Source organism: Erpetoichthys calabaricus, chromosome 14 (genome assembly GCF_900747795.2).
Source record: "Erpetoichthys calabaricus chromosome 14, fErpCal1.3, whole genome shotgun sequence".
Taxonomy (NCBI): Eukaryota; Metazoa; Chordata; class Cladistia; order Polypteriformes; family Polypteridae; genus Erpetoichthys; species Erpetoichthys calabaricus.
Window position 1 is genome coordinate 62,359,864 of NC_041407.2, and position 22,447 is coordinate 62,382,310.

General features: G+C 36.6%; 1 protein-coding gene across 1 annotated transcript; it reads right to left on the reverse strand.

Moving 5' to 3' along the window:
• Nucleotides 1–7,180: 7,180 nt before the first annotated feature.
• On the reverse strand, nucleotides 7,181–22,149 carry LOC114665276 (cation channel sperm-associated protein 4-like). Its single transcript, XM_028819744.2, has 4 exons — nucleotides 21,987–22,149; nucleotides 12,774–12,964; nucleotides 8,402–8,564; nucleotides 7,181–7,378 (listed from the first exon to the last, which is right to left on the reverse strand). The coding sequence occupies exons 1-4, from the start codon at nucleotides 22,140–22,142 to the stop codon at nucleotides 7,313–7,315; spliced, it is 576 nt and encodes a 191-aa protein (XP_028675577.2). The 5' UTR covers nucleotides 22,143–22,149; the 3' UTR covers nucleotides 7,181–7,312.
• Nucleotides 22,150–22,447: the final 298 nt, after the last annotated feature.

Here is a 22,447-nt window from a genome sequence, read left to right on the forward strand (position 1 = left end):
GTATAAATGGTGCATACGCACAAAAATGTTGTGTATGCCTGTTTCCAAGCTCACTTCGAGATGCATAAAAACTAAACTTGGTATAAAGATATGCATATTTTCACAGCAGCCTCACACCACGCGTACACAAGTTTCTGTTTCGGTTTTGCAAACAGGCGGCTCCCATTATCAAAGAAGCGGTACTGTTTGAGTCGTTTCTCTTTCTGTTTTAGATTCTCATCCATCACTTTTACAACATTACTTTTTTATTGTTTACAAATTAAAGGAACTTGATAGTAAACATTCTGTAACAATATAATGGTGCATGGAATGGCCAAACTATTTCAACTACCATAGCTGCATTACCTTTATTAGAAGACATTGCAAACAGAAGAATTAGAAGAGAATGTGCATTTACAGATGATGATGATGACTGGCTTCTAAGTCGATTTAGATTTCTAGGAGCTGTCCTCTTGGAGCTGTGTGCTGTTAGAATACTAGGATGTATGCTTGATATTTCTATGATGAAATGCATTAAAGTATGCAAATTTTGTTTTTTCTTAGGGAAAACAGCTGCTGAAACTGCAGTGATGATTGAAACTGCTTTTAAAGAGTTTAAAACATGGGTCTACGGGTGGTTTTTGCATTTCAAACTAGGGGAAATATCACTTGATCTTGCTTCGTGCAACTGTTTCTTGTTCCTGCATATGAAAAAATAACTCAAAGGAAAGCATTTTTGTACCGTGGAGGAAGTCAAAGAAAAATCTGCAGGCATTGGACAACGTTCCAGTTCAGCAATTCCAAAAATGTTTCCACCAGTGGGAAAACCATTGGGACAAGTGCATTCATTCACATAGAGAGTACTTTGAAAGAGACTAAAGTTTCAGTAAGTAAAAATTATTTAAAAAATTATTTTTTTCAAGTCTGATTATTTTGGGTACCTCCTCTTATATTACATTTTACAGATAAATTGTTAATTTAAGTAATGTATACTGTTAATAATTAAACATGTAAGGGCACAGTGGTACAGTAGTAGCAATGAGCTGGCACCCCATCCAGGGATTGTTCTCAATGCTTGCTGGGACCGGTGTGACCCTGGATGAATGGAATAATTAAACAGGTATAACAAAAGATTTTACAATGTTCCTTAAAAGTTGAAAAATCTGTGTTCTAAGCTTACAGCTGGTCTTACATTTATTACAGATGTTTACTGCGTGGTAGTTGGTTAAATAGAAAAAGAAAATGGAAGGACAGGAACTGGGTGTTGGTATGTTTGACAGACACAGTACTGCTCAGTAAATTATTCCATCTAGGGTCTCGCCCATCCCAGCATGCATCATCCCTGAGGCAGGAACAATCCCTGAACGAGGTACCAGCTCATCTCTACCACTGTGCCATCATGCTCCAACATAATTAATAAATACCTAAAGCATTTCATCATGAAAATGATATCAAGCATACATCTTAGTATTCTAAAATGTTCAGAGAGCTGTAATACCATGAATGTAATGTATTCTGTGTGACAATCATTGCCTGCACGCTCCTGTCAGCATAAGAGAGAGTCCGTTTAAGAAGCACATAGCGATTAATGATTGGGTCAGGGAATCCTTAGAATACAAAGCATTTAATGTGCTATTTTAGTTACAATTGTGTTTGAGAAACTCTAGTAAATTAAACAATGATTTTAAGATGTTTATGACATTCTGCTTTAATGACAAAATAAACTACAGGATTAAAGTGGAAACTCTGAGATTAAAATTGACATTTTGACTTTAATCTCAACATAGACCTCTTTTACAGACGGTAGGCTGAGACTTGCTTTTTCGCGGCAACTTTCTTTTTTTATTTTGGGCACTGTGCAACTTTCTGAACTTTTGAGTGCCTCCATCATGCTGTACCACTTCATCCATTTCCTTTTGTTGCTTATACCACTGCTTAAGCCATCAAATACTACATTTTTCCTTGCCTACACTTCACTGAGCAGGACCTCCATTTCACATTCGCTGAAATTCTTCTTTTTTCCACGTGCTTTTTCCATTGTCTTTTATTGTGATATAAATGTAACATATTGGTGAGGCTGTCAGATCAGAACCTGTACAGAAGTCAGGTTTCAGTTGAGTGAAACTCATGTAACTCTTGCGTTTTTTCTGGCTTACTTCTGTTGTTCCAGTGATTCAATCTGGCAAAGATGGGTGCCTTAGTACTTACGATAATTTTTTCAGACTGGTGATAGAAATCATTGGGACATTTGATGCCACTTCATGTTTATTTTATTTTATTTTTTTGCATGTTACCTTGTGGCTGCTAAAATTTTGCTGACTTGAAGGCATGTTTTGTCAATATTAATATTTTAATGTTATTTTTATTTGCACTCTGGTTGTGACAATAGACAAACAATAAAAACGTGGTCTTCGTGCTTTTTTGTCTGGCAAATTAAGTCATCATGTATACGCTTTGCCCATCCAGTTGTTTGAGTGACATTGTTTGTGTAATTCTTTTAATCAAATTCCTTTGTTAGCACACCACATGACTAGCGTAGTTTTCAGGAACATTTGGAGAATGAGTAGAATTAACATCCTACTGGTAGGTTTATAGGTTTTAATGATACCTTGTTTACTGAAATATAGATTGAAAAACATGTTCTGAGAGGTTTCAAGTGAGGAGGACTGAAGTTTCGAGGGAAGATAGTTAAGCTCAACTAATTGTGGTGCCTATCAGTGGTTACATATTGAATGTTAGTTGATTTGCAAATGAAGTATGAATTTCACTGTAATCTATACCTGTGATAAATGCTACAGTTATTGTTAGATTTAAACATAGTCTTTGACACCAGTGGGCAAAAAAGAAACACATATTAACCAGAAAATGATCTTTTTGTATAGGAATAATTCAGAGGTTTCCAGGTAATTTCCACATTTGATTATAATTACTTGCCAACCATGGCACCCGAGAGTGGTGACATGCTGCTTGTTGATCAGACATACAAGTAAGAATTTCATTGTACTCAGTCCATATGACAATAAACTTGAACTTAAATTCACTTTTTTGAAATGTAATTTTTATTCAGTGTGTACTATTGAAATATATAAATATAACATTTGAATGTATCATTAGAATTATTATATAACATACTGAATCAAACCCTCCATACACTGAACATTTACTAATGTATTAATGTTTCCCGTTTCGTGTTATAGCTCATTTTTCTATATTTTGGGTGGCATAGATCTGATCTTGTGGCCTTCTATGTGGAGTTTACATATTGTGTTTGGATCCATGCAGGTTGTTCTCTGATATCTCAAAAACAAAGTTAGACTCTTATTACTTTCAACCAAAGTTAAAAACAAAAGTCTGTAAATGATGCTGATATGGAAAATTACAAAGCTACTGTGGCAGAAAACAACAGTAGAATGCTGCTTGTAAGACTATTAAAATATTTAAGAATATCTATATTAGCAAGATGTGGAAAGAAATGACATTAGAAGAAATATGTGAAACATATAGCATTATGTCTGATTTTTCAAAAAACAGGAATACTGAAGATAGTGCTCAAGGCCAAAAGATTTTGAACACTGCCATTTACTAAAGCGATCCTGTACATGAAGCAAATTCACTTTGATAAAATGAATAACAGACTTTCATGTTAGTCATACAGTGGGGTTTAAAAGACAGATAAAGGGTGATATGATTTAACACGACAATCTTAACAAAAAGGAACAGCATATACAAGTAGATTACTAAAAGGAGCAGGAGATGACAAATTATTGCTGTAGGCCATTTGTGCAGCATTTTATCTCGGTCATTTGCTGAGTTCCCAGACACAGTTTAATGAATTCTGTGTAAATGTATTTTTGCCAGCATGAAAATTGGCATTGTTAGTAGCACGGTCTCTTGAAAACTACCAAGGCCATGGGAACATAAAATGACAGACAATCAGAGATAAAGAAATACTTTATTAAATTAATTAGCCTTTATCTAGTATATTTCACAGTGCACTCCAAAAAGTACTTTGGAAAGGAAAGAATTGAACAAAACAATACAATGTAAGTAGGAAAGAATTGAACAAAACAACACAATGTAAGTGAAATCTAGATAAATTATGCTTGTTTGTTGTTATATGTAAATAGATGAACACCAAATTGTAAGTTGTGCCATCCTGCTCAGTCCTGACTACAGAGGACTTATTAAACAGATTCCACTATCACTGCCAATCATTCTCAGTCATCTCTGTTAAACAGACAGTAACACTGCTTTTGACTCTTGCTCTAAGCTTTCCATATCCCCAAACAAGGTATACCAATTTATACCACTTATTAGTTTTATGGTCAAAAGGAAAGGTTATCCTCAAACTTCCATATGAATTAATACTGTAACACATGTAATGGGAAATATGACATCTGCTGGAACATTTACACAAATGGCCTTCTAAGTGCTTGGAAACAACTTTGTTACCCAGTTTATTTGACTTGTTACATAACACTAAAGTATCATTTCATTTCAGTATTCAGAAATAATCAGGCCAGCTAAAAATTGCATTAGTCAATCTCATTTTATGTTGAGTCATGCAATTCACGCTCAGTCCTATTACTGTTGATTCTTCACCCCAGCTTTTAGGGCTTTCCTCTTCATGGCCAGAAGCCTATCTTCTCTGTCCTCATAACACCCTTTTTTCAGCTTTGAACCTTAATCTAGACATCTTTTAAATGTCGCTTGCTCATTTTTGCAAGTCAGCATTCAGGCATTATTTATATAAAAAAATAAGTCACAACATTAAATCCACCTACCTAATATCATTCCTATCTCTGTTTTACCATATGACCAGGGATTAGAATAAGGCCAAAATCCCTCTTGCATTTTTTTAAAGATGAATAAAGAAAACTGGAGTGAGGAAGGGCACCTGGCTTTAAACAATTCCGCTCCAAAGTCTCCTTAATGAAGAGGTACAATAATAACAATGTTTTCCATTTAAACTAAAACTGTTAAAAGTATCCCACAATTTCTTTTCATATTAAAATATGTCAAATCATTTTTTGTAGGCCAACTATGTGAACTCTTTCTTAAAAAATTCTTCTGATTATTTCGGAGAACAGCATTAAACTAATTAATAAAACAGTAAATTAAGAGACATTAGATTTAAAAACAGATGGTATATAACACCACGATATGACACATACATTAATATGGGTCTCAGATATGAAGGATGAACTTTCTGTAATTCCAATAGAGTACAGCAACACCAACAAAAGTATAAGTCTGACTCAAACCCTTGTTGTCTTTGTTTTCATGTCCTTTGGGAAAAAAAGAACAAACACACGAAAAGGAATATTAATTTACAATGCTCTGTAGAACTTCATCTTGATTTTTTTCTTGTAAATTAAAGCTACATATTATAACAAAACGAATGTTACTAATAGTCACTGTAAGAATGTATCAGTTCAAGAGCAACACAGTTTGTATGCTTATATATCTTTATCATTCTGAACTTGCAGTAAATATACAAACTAACAATAATTAGCCACTGAGGTTGACTAAACAATGGAAACATTTTCGTATTAAATAATTGGATATAGCTTCTGGTAAGAATTAGGGACTTTAGATTTCACTTCCCTTATGTAGTGAGTTTTGTAATTGTATAAGAAAGTCAGCCATATATCCATTTTCTATGCCTGCAGTTTCTGTTACAAGGCTGTGAACTTGTTGGCTATTTCAACATCATGGTGCACAAGGTAGAAAGAAAGCAATCTTGGATGAGGGCCGCTTCAGTGTCACCAAATAAATATGGTAGGCACATCCTTGGGTTATGAAAGAAAACCAGAATACAAAAAAAGGAAAGCTATGCTCTGTCAAGGCACGAATATGAAAACTTCAGGCAGAAAAGGAAATGCTCCCAGGCCCCTAGAGGTGCAAGAGAGCAACATTAATCACTGAATTTTTAAAAAAAATATATTTTCAATTAAAATATATTTCTTAATTTGGACGTTTATATGGCTTTTGTCCATGTACTTTGATTTTGTACAAGAATAATGAATGACAATAACAAGTGTTGCACATGAGTGCATAGTGAGCATCTACAGGGCTCTGTTAAGGTAAGTCTGCCATCACAGCTGTCTGAGAGAGCACAGCTGATAATGCATTCCTCTGTCTCAAAGGCAAACCAGAGCACAAGCCCAGGGATGAGCTGTGACCTCATGTCCAGTTTTGCCCCAGAGGTCCCACCTCTTCTGCCCCAAGGCTATTTAATGAAGTGAGGCTTTATTAACCCTTAACTGCTTGTGTTGGTGTATTTCATACAACAGGCTCAGTTGTTTATGTCCAGTGCCCTTTTACTTGAACCTACCGGCAGCGTCCACCATTTTTCCTCAGCTTCATTCACTACAAGTACAGTGTCACAATGGTTTCCCTCCAGTGTGCCCAAAGCCAATTTTATGAGTGAATGCACAGTTGCATGTTCCATATGGTGCATTTGTTACACCATGCAGGTACTTAGGTATGTATGACAATGATGAGATGTGCGTCTTGCAATGACTTTGTCTGCAAAGAACATTCAGCAACTGAAGTGAAATGTGATAACATGTGCAAATCCTGCAGTGGATGAAAATGTAACCGGTGACGAATGAGCACTGGAGAAGTGGTTTATTTTAAGATAGTCCTAGACTGTGTCATACTAGTCAGTACTATGGTAATAATTACATTAAAATGTACAATTTAAAATTATTGCAATATTTTATTTTACAACCTTACATTGTGCATATAAATAGCCATTTTAATACTGGTACATAAAATACAACACATGAGTACAGTACTTATGAGATGATAAATTGTGCAAGTAGTTAAGGGTTAAGGAAACCACATCCAAAGAGGATGGAGCTATCAAACAAGGCAAACAACTATTTAGTAACCTACAGAAGAGGCTCCAATTGATGCAAGTCATCTGTGATATTGTTTGGACTTTTTCCTTTTTTATTGCATTAAACACAGTACCCGGTTCATCCCCAACCCTTTACTATCCCTGTTGTTTCTTATCTTATGTCTAATTATTTCTACCAGCAAATGCTACTATAAAAAATGAAAAAAGAAAACCCTCAGCCTCCTTTCTACTCCAAAACATGATTTTGTTAGTTAAACTGCCTCTTCAAATATAGTTGTGGTTAAGCATGAAGCAAAATCTTCCAATACATAGCATGCAAATTTTGTAAATTATGCTCTCTCTTTGATATGTTTGCTTACCTATGAGTGTAACTCTAGAAATGTGAATTGTTAACTGATACATCCATCTACAAATCAAGACCATTTAGGATTTTGATTTCATCAAAAGCACCATGTCTGCTTTTTACTAACGTGGTCTCCTTCTTACACTATCTTTCACTACAAAGTCCAGTTCTGTGTTGATAACATTTGCCTGTAAAGAAAAAGCAGGTAATATATATAGGTTGGACACCAAGAAAATCAATCTAGACAAAAGGTTTTTGAATACAAGAAATTAGTAAATGAACACAATTAATTTATTGAGAAATACTTAAGAGCTTTTTGAAGATCATGAAATTGACATTGGGCTGGGCAGAGTGGCATTATGTGAATGGTTTGATGTGCATGTTCAAATAAGCTGTGACTCCCAGTGACCCTAAACTGGTTAAGTGAGTTCAGAATAATGCATGAAAGCATACATAGATAAGAAACTTTAGTAATAAAGTAGTTACATTTTAGCTGTGTTACCATGTATTAACTTTTGAGTGTTGATTATTTACAGAATACTGCTTGAATCAAATTTTTTTTATGTCTGTACAGTACTTAATTTTCTTATCGTGTTTCTAGAAATGGCTATTCAAAAAACTAAGTCCATTTATATGGAACTAACAGCAGCACCCAGAGTGTTGCCCATTTAAGTAATTTTAAGCTTTTTCTGATAGTCTGGCTTATCTTGTTGCAGCACTCAGTGCTGCCTGTGTAAGTAATTTTAAGCTTTTGTCTGCAAGATTGGACCAAGGATGTGGAATTGTATAAAGAACAAATACACACACATTGAGCATTAAATATATTAGATGACGGTTTACAGACAAAACACCAAATATTTCATCAACTGCAACAAACTTGCAATGCTCACAGACATACAGAAATGTATTGAAAATCAGTTTTTATCATTAGCAATGTCTGAAGCAAAGCAAAAAATAAAATGTAAAAATTAGTAATTATAAGGTTTTAAGATACACTAAATAAGTGTGACTAAATCTGGAACAAAACATTACAGTAAGTCAGATAAAATCTGAGAATGTACAGTACATTTCAAAATGTAACTAAGAAAAGAAATAATTCATTTTGTATTTAAAAAGGAGAGACAAATGGATGGAGGTGCAGAGAATAGATAATATAAAAGAACTAATACATCTGAAATAAAAATCATGTAATCATTTTCTCCATGTCTTACCTTTTCCAGCATTATTAGTGTGGACAGCACATCACCACTTCTTCCAGAAGCAACACTGTCCTTCAAGACAGAATCACTCAGTTTTCTCATCATTTGATGCCGCCTCATCATCTCCTCCTGTCTTCCTTGATTGACAGGAAGCTCCTGGACCTCCTGAATGATTCTGAAAAGAAAAAGTAACCCAACAATACAAGTCCAAGTTTTCAATATTCAGAACTTATTATGCCATTATATTTGTACTTGTATAACTGTTTATGTAACAACATGCAGTAAAATGTCAACCCGGTCCACTTCTCAGATTATGCAAAAGAGAGTAAAAGATAAGAAATAAAGAGAAAAAAAAAAGCAAGAATAAGTTTAGATAGAACAACTTTATATATATATGTATATAATACAAAACTAACTGACTGACCTGCTCACTCACTCATCAACAAAACTCTGCTTCCTGTATAGTTAAAAAGTTGAAATCTGGCAGGACTGTACATCTAGAGCATTATGTATCCACTAAGAAAGGACATTTCAATATATATTAATATTTAGGGGTAAACACACACGCATACACAAGAAAAACTACAGATCTCAAAATTTCAAAAATCTTTAATTGAATTTTGATGTTACAGAAAAATATAAAATAAACATACCTGTATTTTTTAACTTGTTGATCATTTTTTATTGTCTATTAATATTATGCTAACGTGGAGGATTTGCGCTGTACTGAGACCAAGCTTTATTCAAATAAAGGACAAAGCAGAAGCAATTGACTGTCCATGTGAACAGCACCACTAACCAATAGGGTGGACAGAGGACTGAAGAAGGGAAGTGGTGTTGGTCTGATGGTGTCAGTTTAAACTTAACAGGTCCCCCACAAGGTACTCCACTGTAATAAACATTTGCATCTGTGGACTTGGAAAGGGGACCCCCTACTCTGCCCTTGGAAATTGTTTATATTCACATGCATGTCTGCTTACATAGCATAGAGGATACCCCAAACCCCACCATTCTTGTCTCACTTTATTTATACATTCACATCTGTGGACCTTAAAGGGAGACCATATACAACTGACGAAAAAGACGAAAAGAAATACTAGAGTGAATGATGTAAAGAAATAAAAATCATAAACATCTAATGATGATAACAATTGTAACAAAGGCGCTATATAGGCACCCGACCCGGCACAGATGGACACAGAGGCATGTAATAAATGCACAAAGCCTTTATTTTTTCTTTACCTGTGGATGCACGTCTTCCCCGTGACCCACAGGCAATACACAGTCCCATAAAGCACTAGTCCAACACAGCAACAACCCTTTCTTTTACCACCACTCCTCCACAAGCGTAGTCCTCCTCCTCCTGACCCTGGCTCCTCGAGTGGTGGTGGCTGGCCCTTTTTATATCCCACAACGGCAGCGTTCCAGATGCTTGACCACCTGGTCCTAATTGCCCTTCCAGGTGGGGCTGAAGATACGTCCAGCTGGGCTGCTGACTCCATGCAGCTCCCCCTAGCAGCCATCCGAGCCCCCAACCAGGCTGTGGAGGACTCCATCTCCCATGGAGGCATGTGACAGGTTGGGGAATCACTGTCTGCCATGGAGGCTGCCACCAAGCGTCCCGGGAGAGGTACTGAGCTGCCCATGGTTGCTCCCCCGGAACAGATGCAGAAGGGGTGTCCCTGACGGGCATGGGACCCAGCTGTTGCCACACAATATATAATCAAATTCAATGATTACCTGTTTCAATTCAAAAGAACACACTTTCCTATAAAATTGTGCTTTCGAAAAACCATCAGCAAAAGCCACGTCTCTAGAAAAAGCAGGAACTAATCTAATGCAGTAATGTTTTACTCATAGACAATTGTATGTAGCATGTTCAAGAGTAAGCAGCTCCAGCAACCTAATATTATTATTACTGTACTTATTATTTGGCTGATGCCTTTATCCAAGGTGACTTACAACATTTCAGATACAATTGGTTACATTTCTTTTTTTTTCCCATTTGGGACACAGGCAGGTCAACTGACTTGCTCATGGTCACACAGTGTCAGTACTGACTGCTAAAAATACTAGCCCTTGGTAAAAAAATACAAATATTGTATATAGAAAAGTACTTAGTTAAGTATTACTTCTGATACACCTGATTAATTGACAGCACTATAACTGAGGCTCATTATCTTACAAAATCCATCCATCCATCCATTTTCCAACCCGCTGAATCCGAACACAGGGTCATGGCGGTCTGCTGGAGCCAATCCCAGCCAACACAGGGCACAAGGCAGGAATCAATCCCGGGCAGGGTGCCAACCCACCGCAGTATCTTACAAAATTTCCCAAGCAAAGTTGGGTAAAATAGCTAGTATTAAATATAATACAGCTAAATAGAAACAGCTTGACCTTTAAATAAAAACTAACAATATACTATATACAGGGCTGTATATATACTGTATATACATATATATAAACTGACCAGAAAGCAGGAGACAGAGCTGGAGGTAGCAGAGTTAAAGATGCTAAGATTTGCACTGGGTGTGACGATGATGGATAGGATTAGAAATGAGTACATTCGAGGACCAGCTCAAGTTCGACGGTTGGGAGACAAAGTCAGAAAGGCGAGATTGCGTTGGTTTGGACACGTGTAGAGGAGAGATGCTGGGTATATTGGGAAAAGGATGCTAAGGATAGAGCTGCCAGGGAAGAAGAAAAGAGGAAGGCCTAAGCGAAGGTTTATGGATGTGGTGAGAGAGGACATGCAGGTGATGGGTGTAACAGAACAAGGTGCAGAGGACAGAAAGATATGGAAGAAGATGATCCACTGTGGCAACCCTTAATGGGAGCAGCCAAAAGAAGAAGAAGAATATATTATAAACAGGGCATAACATATAGTGGCAGAATGACATTTTATTATGTCATTTATTATATTATGACATATGTATACCCATTCTACAAGGCAACTGCAATAATTGAATAATACATCTATATTAATTAAAGCAAAAAATCAGAGCTATATAGTTGCATATCAATTCCCATCAAAGATATGCAGGAAGATGCTTAGTAAGTAAGTAAAACACATTTTAAAAAAGCTGAGATTGATCTAAGTGCTGTAGAAGAGTATATAAATTAAGGAACTAATAAAATAAAATAATGCAACATAAACAGAATATAAAAACACACATAAAAATACATTATCAAATCATTTATAAGCCAAAGAAAACAAATTAGTTTTCGATCTAGATATAAAAAGCATAAGTTAGCAGGCTGATCTGATGACAAGAGGTAATTTTAGGCATGACTTTGATGATGACAGTGATCTGGGTGAGCAGTAAGGCATAGTCAAATCAGCAAAATATACTTGAGTGTTTATCTGCTTTTTTTTTACTGCTGCTAAGTCTTTATAGTTTTCATTTGTGTGCTATCCCATTTTTTCCCTAAACACAGTATGTTTTTACAGTTGAATAATCTCAGCATCGCAGCCTTCAATATTTTATTTTTTTATTCTGCCTTATACAATTTCTTGTATTAGGAATTTGTTAGTTTTCACATACCCCTTGGGGTCAGAGTGCAGGGTCAGCCATTGTACAGCGCCCCTGGAGCAATTGAAGGTTAAGGGCCTTGCTCAAGGGCCCAGCAGAGTAGAATTTCTTTTTGGCATTGACGGGGATTCGAACCGGCAACCTTCGGGATACCAGCGCAGATCCTTAGCCTCAGAGCCACCCTGTACAACTGGATTTTAGATTAATTGCAATATATGGGTGCAATTAATCTAAAATCTAGTTGTACATTTGACAAAAGTGAATAATAAACAAAGCTAAGCCAACATAAATAACAACAACATTTTTTAAACATAAACAGAGGGCAGCTATAGCAATTCAGGGTCCTGGCTGTATCAGGCAAAGGGGAGGAAACAACCCTAGCGCCAGTCTGCTGCAGGGCTCAACCACACACATACCGACAAGTCTCACAGGGACAGTCTGGAAGTGATACTTAGTCTAACCAGCATGTCTTTGGGGAATGCAAAGAAAAATGGGGTATTCGGACAGGCAGACTCCAGATAAGAAAGAATCTATGAAGCACCACTACATACTGTAAATTTAGCTTTCACTCCTGAAGACATATACTAAATTACTTACGATTTAATAGAAGATGCTACGCCAGGCATTCTTCTGACCACACCAGGTTTTTTCACATTTTAGCTGTATCTTTTATGATGGTTTAAGTAAATTAACATGAGTGATGTGTGTTATAAGCAGCTGCACCTTTTTTTTAACATCTTACAGCCACAAACACTGACAACTATAAACTAATGGTGACATTATTAGATCATTTCAGTGGTAGTAACAAAACTTTTGAAAAAAAAAATTTAAAAACAAATGCTTTGAACCTGTCTAATTCTTGACGAAATGTAATATACTCCTCCATGTTGTCCTTCATAAGTTGGATGATGAATGTTAAGTTTTCAAATTTCTCAATATCAAGGTTTTCAATGGGGTCCTGTATGCAAGGTTCCCCCATAAGAGGGACTTGTTTCGATGTTTCTTCAATGCTCAGATGAACCAGCCCATCAGATTCTTTCTAAAAAATGAATAAACAAAATGCATGGTAATCATGATATTGTACTTAAAAAACTATTGAATATCATAAAGTACTTTCTGGTTAAGCTGGTTTGAGCCCTCAAACTTAAAAAAGTCACTATTAACTTCAGTTGTTATACTGTATTACTTGTCAAAGAGGGAAGATTGGAAGTAATTTGGACTAAGGTGTTCTTTGGCGAAAATAGCTTCCTTTTAGAAATACTTGCCTGCAAAGGTAGTAGAGACAGCAGGGAAAGTCTGAGGACAAAGAATAAAGCATAGGAAGCCTGTTGAGCATGACAAGGTGTTAGAAGGTCTATAATAGATTTATTATTTAAATAAAGGACTGAACATACTGTATACCTTGGAGATGATAGAAAGTACTAGCCATTGTTTTTTCTAAGGTTTTATATGTAATACAAAATCTGAAAGCCTATGATTAGAATGGTTATTCACTAAGCATCTACAGTACCTTTGGTCGTGTGATTGTAACATTTCAACACATTTCATACATGGATTTTCACTTTTTTATAGATTCTGTTTTGGCATTTATTAATAATTTTGACTTATTTTGGCAAAGTTTTAATTCATTCCTGTGTGACGGTTCAGGTTAGGGTCCCTTTGGCAGCCTCTTGAACCCACCACCATCGATAACAATCAATAACCAAGATTACCCAGGCAAATGAGGACACTCACATAGCAAGAGGTAGGTGTAAAAGTGAATACGTGTCATTCTTTTTCCTTCCCCCCTTCAGTCCCGTGCAAGCTTCTCATATACTGACGCACCAAATGGGGCACAGGTGTGAATGCGATGCTCCTTCCAAGGAATAAATGAGACACCGGAAGGACACACCCAGCCGCTCCCAGAGTAAAGCACATTTGCCCACCCACCTGTGCCCAACTGAATCCTGCACTTTTGAGGGCACAAGTATTTATTTAAAATCAGCCACCTATTGCTAAGCTATGGACCCGCTATACCACATCCTTTCTTATGTGTCATGATATAATATATCAACTGTTCACAATCATCATATCATTTACATCACTGGAGGCAATGACATACTGTAAATATTGCAGTGGTTTCTGGATCCATTATCCATTATGAACTTTCTCAGCGATAGTTAACTTCTTACCAAGAAGCCCCAGGCATCAAATTTTCTCTTTTTTTTAGCTCCTTTTCATCTTTGACTTTCAATTCTTTTGATTTGTTTAGCCATCACATTTGACCTAGCTTTCCCTAACTATGATTTTTCATTTTTGTCATCTTCTGGTTATTTTCAACTCATCTCACAATAAATTTTGGACACCTCATGTCTTACAACAAATATACTATAGTATTGTATTTTAACATTTTTTAAGTAAACTGAAGTGGAAGTCATGCTTAAACTGTAGTATGCCAAGGCTACATTAATAATATACATATGATTGCTTATTTGTTCATCTGCCTTCAATGCCATGGTTTTCCTGTGGCAATCATGCCACATCTAGTACATACATATAGAGTGTTAGTAACTTAAAAGATTCATAGTAGTTCTATGCAGCAAGCTCTTTCAATCCAGTGTTTACATTATACATATTAAAATACATATGCTACTGTTTGATCTGTTTGAGTTATACTTTTAAACATGATTTAATTTACAGTCTGGCTCAGAAAAAATTGTTTCACCAGGTACATAGCAGAATTGCAACATTTAATGTACACATCAAATGTAAATGTGGGAACAGTGGATTCAGAAGTATTCACTTTCTGCACACTTTATTGTCTTGTAGATTTAATTTTAAATGGATACATGTGCCATTTTAGCCCCATCGGTCTACACTCAATAACCCATTATGAAAAAGTGAAAACGTGTTCAGAAAGGTTTGCAATTTTTTTAATAAATCCCTAATTTCTATATGTATTCAGACCATTTGCTATGGCACTCCAAATTGTGGTCAGGTGCATTCTATTTGCCTTAATTCTCCTTGAGATGTGTTGAGAATTTAATTTGAGTTCACCTATGGCAAGCTGAACTGATTCGACATCATTTAGAAAGACATACGTGTCCCTGTGTTTATACTGTAAGGTCCATAACTGACATTGCATGTCTAGACAAAAACTAAGTCATAATGAAGGAATTTTTTGTAGACTGCCATGATTAAATTCTGGTGAGGCATAGATTAAGGTAAGAATATAAAATAATTTCTAAAGCTTTCAGTGTTCCCAGGACATAATGGCCTCAACAACTGTGAAATGGAAGAGTTTACCATTCAGACAAACTGAGTAACCAAGCAATTAATTTAAATTAACACCTTTAAATTAACTTAATTTGAAAATATAACAGCTATTTTCATACTTGCAATTTTTCTGTGTATGGAGGAAAAGAAATGAATGAAAAAATATAATTCATTGGGAAGAATCTAAAATAAATTTTTACTGAATTACCTAGCACTCTTACTGCTAACTTACTTCCTAACTCTCCCTCTAGGTGGCAGTATCACACATGTCTGTCTTCGACCTGTCAAGTCTAATTGAGGTTGCAGTCCTTGTCTTGTAGCCTTTATCTGCATGCCATGTGAAGTATGACATATTCTTAATCAAAACTATTAAAATACATCATAATTAAAACAGGTGCTTTTTCTGACAATAATTTTATTTTGAATGTGTGCAGGTCCTTGTAAAACACACAAATGGGTGTAAAAAAAAATGGAAGTGACAAAAGTTATCCTGCACTTTAAAATGCTTGCAAAAGACAGCATATAATGTGGCACTATAAACTGCAAATGTGTTGCATTATGTTCTGTTTTTACCAGTTTTGATTGTTTTTACATTATTATTATTTTGTTGAGTAGACATTGTTAAACTTTATTAGGTCATCTGTTAAAAAAAAAAAAACAACAGGCAAGGGAATAATCAGAAACTATGAAAAAAGGTCAAAAAATAAATCACACAGGTAACTAAAGAACTGTTAAATAGACCAACATTTTAAAAAGTGACAGCAAGATGTCATAAACACAATAAATCAAATAAATGAAGAAGCTCTAAGCTGGGCTGTGAAAGACTCAATGACTGAACACTGAGCTAACATAAAGGGTGTAATGGAAGTCACTTGCAGTCCCTACGCTGATGGACTGAAGGCAGTACCCCAGATGTCCACATGACCAGTCAGTCAGTCAGCCATTATCCAACCCGCAATATCCTAACACAGGGTCACGGGGATCTGCTGAAGTCAATCCCAGCCAACACAGGGCACAAGGCAGGAACAAATCCCGGGCAGGGTAATAGCCCACCGCAGGGACCACACACACACACCCACCCACACACCAAGCACACACCAGGAACAATTTAGGATAACCAATACACCTAACCTGCATGTCTTTGGACTGTGGGACTAAACCCACACAGACACGGGGAGAACATGCAAACTCCACACAGGGAGGACCCGGGAAGCAAAACCAGGTCTCCTTACTGTGAGGCAGCAGCGCTACCACTGCGCCACCCCCACATGACCATCATCTTCAAATTCTTTCACATGAAGCCTGAAAACCATGAGGACCGATTTATATCATTTAAGTTAGGCAGAATGCCCAATGGGGGCTTGGCAGTCTCTTGGCATTGGAATCCCTGCTGATTTAGTTTTTTGTATTTTTTTATTCTCCACTCCACCTGGAGTTATTTTTTTCTTTTTTTTCTGTCCTCTTGGCCATCTGAACTTATTTTATTCTTTGTTACTTAGTATTGCCTAATCTTATGTTCGTTTCATATAAACTTTTCTTTCTTCATCTTGTAAAGCTTTTTTGACCTACACCATTTATATGAAAATATGCTTTATACAGTATATAGCATATTTTCATATAAATGGTGTAGGTCAAAAAGCTTTACAAGTACTGTATGTGAAAACTTTCCGGATGCACTGTAAATAAATGTTGTCGTTGTTGTTGTTGTATGGACTGCACCTGCAGGCAATATGTAATAGTGCGGGTTAGGAGATGGACAGTTATATGCCAGGGAGTCTCACTCTAATGGACTGTGCCTGGTAGTCAATTTCTACCAGGATCTAAGTAACGATGGAGGACAGTGAGGGAGCATGTTTTATATGTCAGGATACCCCCAAGCTGGTAAGTGGTTCTCTAATTGTCACTTACATGGCAAGTGCCCTAATTGTGGCCTGGCCCTGTTTAAGAAGAAATATAGAATACCTGGGGAAGTTCTAGCAGTATGGCCCCAGAGTTACCAAGTTTTCGGGAATTCCCTAAGAGTTTCCTAGACACAGCTTAAAAGCTATTTATGGCAATTAAGCCAGTGAACATGGAGCTGGGGGGATTCTTAGATTTTACACCAGCCATCCAGAGTGCTTAGATCTTCTGGTCAGTTGTCTCTTGTTGTCCCTCGTACCAAGTGTAAAACTAAGGGGGACAGGTCCTTTGCAGCTGCTGCTGCTCGCCTGTGGAACTCTTTACCTCATTACATAAAGGAGTCGTCTACAATTGAACTGTTCAAAACAAGATTAAAGACTCATTTCTATTCACTTGCATTCTGTGACCTTCAGTAATACTGATGGTTTCCTCATTGTGATTATGTAACATTACTTCCATTTATTATTTATTTTATTTATGTTCATTTATTTTATTTCTATTTATGTTATTCATGTTAATTGTATGTTTTTCTTTAATTCTATTATTGTAAAGCACTTTGGCCACAGCATTCCTATGTTGTTTTAAATGTGCTATATAAATAAATTGACATTGACATTGACAAAGGCACATTTGGCTAGAGGAGAAGAAACCAGAGGAAGGAAAGAAGGTAAAGTAGTAAGCAGGTATAGACATAAAGATGCTTGTACCAGCCTTGTAAAAAGTTGCTTTAGGCAACCAATATCTGATAGGGAATAAATCTGTGTGTAGCCATGTTTATTATTTTCTCATATACAGTATATGTACATTTATCTAAATCAATAATTTCCTCTTATATACTTTTGCCTTTTTGGCTATATTTGGATTTAAGGTCACATCATATCGGCCACATGAACCTCTACAAGACCAGTAATAATATAAAATGCCTATAAAGTAACTGAAAGATGTGTCTATGAGCAAACTGCACAAAAATAGGTGGTCTCAGAGGAACATCTGAAGGTGAGGCACAACAGCAGCAATTTACTAGTGAATTCTAGACATGTCTCAGCAAGTTACATACGAAAAGAGGTGGGCATAAACTAGCACCACAACAAAAAAAACTCACTTCTGTTTAAAAGTCAGTCACAAAATATTAATTGAACCAAGATAGCTGAAGTTGTACGCTGAGGAAAATGTGGAAAATCCACAGAAACAGTGAACAGGCTGGGATTCAAACCAAGAAATCTGAAGCTGATACCCAGTAGTGCTAACCACTGTACCACGGTGTCGCTCCACATTAAGTACTGAATTCAGAAATGCTAAATAATATACAAATGAACTATATATACATATCTAACTATAAATATCTCAGATGTTCAGTAGGCTAGCATAGTGTCCAGAGTTTGACTTGAATTGTGTCTGTTATTGGACAGAAAGACGTCTGCTAAGCTTGGCTCTGAAAGGGATAAATTACTCTGAAAATTATTTTTTTAAGTAAGATATTTTCACATAAGCACAAAAGAAAGGGAAAGAGGAGTTTCTCTTTTTGATAAGTTTGTTATTGACACATCTGTCTGATCTCATTACAAAGGATTAATGAGCAAGATGCTCTTAGGCTATGCCAGTACAAGTATGCTGCAGTGGTAGCAAGGCACTCAGATTTTCACTATCTTCAAAGCAGTGATTTATTTATTTTAATTCGGGGATGCACTCAACCTTGACACAGCTCACATATTTACACACAGAAATACATAATAGAGCAGCTCAAATAAATCAATAGTCAAGGATGTATCGAATAAATAATGAAGGCAATAACAATGTCCATGCAAAGTCCCACCCAAATAACCCTGACAGTGACAACATAAATGCAAGTAAAACTCGACAACACACTAAACACCAAATTATCAATGATAAACACTCACGACAAAGGTCCAAACAGTAAATAATAAAAGAGATCCCAAGTAAACACCTTCCTGAATGTCATGTAAAGTTTCATCCTACTGTGATGTCAATGTAAATGAAGATTTGTAGAAGTTGGGAGAGCTCTCCAGGGGCCTCATGTATAAACGGTGCGTACGCACAGAAATGTTGCGTAAGAACGTTTCCACGTTCAAATCGCGATGTATAAAACCTACACTTGGCGTAAAGCCACGCACTTTTTCCACGGTACCTCATACCCTGTCATACGCAAGTTCTCCGTTAGGTTTTGCAGACTGGCGGCACCCAGCGTCAAAGCAGTGCTACTGTTCCTGTGTGGTTACCCTTTCTTAGATCCACATCCATGACAGGGGCTCAAGTGCTCCTTGTAGAACTGTTTGTACTTGCAAGTTACCGTGAGGTAATTGTACTTATGATACAGTTATAATATTGCACAACCTGAGCCACATTATAAAGCGCGTATTTACATATGATGACAATATCATTTTTAAGATGAAATGCAGCAAAATATGTTGATTATATTATACAGATAAAACTTTAACTACACGGTGCCGCAGCGCTAGGGAGCTTGAGCTTCGTTCACGGTTTGTTCCTGCCTCGCGCTGTTTTTATGCTGTAGCTGGCACAACACTGGAAGGATAGATGGATAGAATAATTAAACATTGTGAAGATATTTCGATGTTCCTTAAATGTTTTGAAGAATCGGCGTTCTAAGCTTACAGATGGCTTAACGTCTATTACAGAGCTGATTGTGTGGCGATTGGGTATTTGGAGAAAGAAAAGTAAGGACAGGAATTGGGGGTTAGTACGTTTGAAAAAGACAGTACTTCTGTAATAAAGCATTTAATTGAAGGTCGCGCATGGCGCAGCAAGCATCTTGCTGTAAGACATGAACAATCACTGCGCCACCATGTTCCCATGTTTAATAACATGCTTTAACTCATATCATCATGAAAATGATATCACGTTTACTTCTCAGTATTTTAATTACTCAGAGAGCTGTAATATTACGAACGTAATGGATTCTGTGTCCTGTCGGAGGAAGAGCACGTAGTGATTCTGGCACATAGAGCACATATAAGATCAAATACAAAACAAAGCATTTAACGTGCTACTTTAGTTACGATAGGATTTGAGAAACTAGTAAATTAAACGATTTTAAGATGAAGTTTATGATGTTCTACTTTAATGACAAAATAAACTACGTGATTAAAGTGGAAATTTCGAGATTAAAGTTGACATTTCATGCTTTTTTCACACTGTGTGCCTTTTTTTTCACTGTACCCTAATAAGCTTTCATATGACACTCAGATGTTGGGCTACGAGTCGCCTTTTCACGCCGACTTTCATATGTGACAACTTTTTTATTTCGGGCACTGTGCGACTTTGTGAACTTGAGCTTTCGAGTTTCTCCGACACGCTATGTCACTCAATCCATTTCCTTTTATTGCTTACAGTATATAACTGTTTAAACCAACAAATAGTATGTTTTTCTTTGCCTCCATTTGGTATTCGCTGAAATTCTTCTATTTTTCCTCGTACTTTTGCCATTGCCTTTTCACAGAACGCTGGGCTTAAGGGTTATTTATATTTATTTGCATATTCAAAGAGGCATAATTCTGGGAGGAGTTGGGGCGGGACAGCAAGAGCGTGCACGTGCGTTTATTTCCACGCTGAGCGGGATTTATGTAGCGGAAGAACGCGGAAGTTGGCAAACGCACAGATTCCTGCATCTGGATTTTTCTGTGCGTAAGCACATTTCGGCTTTTGTGCTTACATCATGTTATAGTGCGAATTCTACGCACGGCGTTATGCATGAGGCCCCAGATGAAGATGTTTTCCAGACAAAATGAAATCACATGAACAAGTAGGGACAGGACAAAAACATAAATCCAGAGAAAACTGTTATCCAGTGAGTGATAGCATTTGTAATCCAGTGGTGGGGAGAAACCTTGCAACAAAAGACATCAGACAATTGTGATCCTGCTGGCTTCTTCTGGCTCACTTTTAAATTCCATGCCATATCTTGTTTCTGCCAGCAACCCCTGCAGAAACTGCAAAAGCTATCCAATGGCGCAGCAGTCTTGGGGGCTACTGGGAATTGGAGTCCTTTTCAAGTAGCATTGCTATAGTGTTTTAATTTCAAAATGCAGACATTAGTCTGCAGTTTTGCCTTTCTTCAAAACTACTCAAGTGTTTTTAACTTCCAAAAACAGGGACTTTTAAAAACAGTTTCCAGAGCCATTTTCTTCTGAAAATACCGGCTTGGTGTTGCAAAATGGAAGGGTAAAAATAAAGAGTATTGAAGACGCAGACTGTAATGGTGCTTTGATTTGTTTGTGCTCATTATGCAGCTCTTTCCTGATTAGATCCTTCTCATTACAACATCTAATTTCCTGATTGGTCACCTTTCACGGAAGAAAACCACATTCTAACAAAGCGGACATAGAAGAGTTACTTTCCATGCTACTTGTTGTGTTGCTTACCTGTATGCATCGAAATTACGTTTTGTATAGTTTGAGAGCTGCATAGATGTGCCAAAAGCAAATAATTTATTGGTTGCTTGAGTTTTGTGATAAAACCCATGGCCAAGGTGTTTCCAACTCCTCAAGGATATTCCACTTATATAAACATGCCCAGTGTAGGCGAGCATCTATGTCATATGCGTTCTTGGTCATTTTAGAGTTTTAGAGTTTAGTTTGGAGTAGAGATACTTTCATAAACAATATGAAAATATAAGTGTGGACAAAGATCATTATAGTAGTGTGGATATAGTCTTAAAGACAAAATGAAGAAGGCAAATAAAGAACAGACAGATGTGTGATAACAATGTGCATCTTTTCTAATTTCCTACAAAAGTATTCTACATAATAATAAATTCAGGGAAAAGAAAGTTACATTACCCGTCCAGTAGTAAGGCTGTAATGAATTAAAAACTTAGGAAAAGGAATAGACTGTTCTGTCCAAGTACACTTTAAAACACCAGAACTTACCCCCTTTTTCTTCTGCTCTATAGCACACTGCTTCATATAGTCATCCATTGCTATTTCCAGATTGGTGGTCACCACAGCAACCAAAATATTGGCAAAAACAAAGCTTCCACTTGTCACAAACAAAAAAAAATAAATGCCCGCAATATGCATTGCCATGCCCCCTTCAGACCTGCAAAAGAACAAGAGACACAGATTGTTATTTTAATCTTGAGGTTTTGAATCAGCTGTTAAATGCTCATAACATTCTCAAACATGCATAGTTCAATCCATGCTTTTGCAAATTTGCAGTTACTAGGTTTGAAGAACATGATAAGTCTAAAATGCTGATAGCTCTATTTTATGTAGCAATTCTTTTTATATTATTTTTTAATAATGTACAATGTACTGTGAGCTTTTTACAGTACTGGGTCATGGAGAGTCAGTTCTGGCAATACTGGTTGTAAAGGTTAGAACCAATCCTA

Coding starts and splice junctions, on each gene's coding strand:
- LOC114665276 (XM_028819744.2), bottom strand. CDS start 22,142: ATGGCAATGCATATTGCGGGCATTTATTTTTTTTTGTTTGTGACAAGT. Junction 12,965..21,986: donor TAGAGCAGAAGAAAAAGGGG/GTAAGTTCTGGT, acceptor TTCATTTTTTAG/AAAGAATCTGATGGGCTGGT. Junction 7,379..8,401: donor CACTAATAATGCTGGAAAAG/GTAAGACATGGA, acceptor TTTTCTTTACAG/GCAAATGTTATCAACACAGA.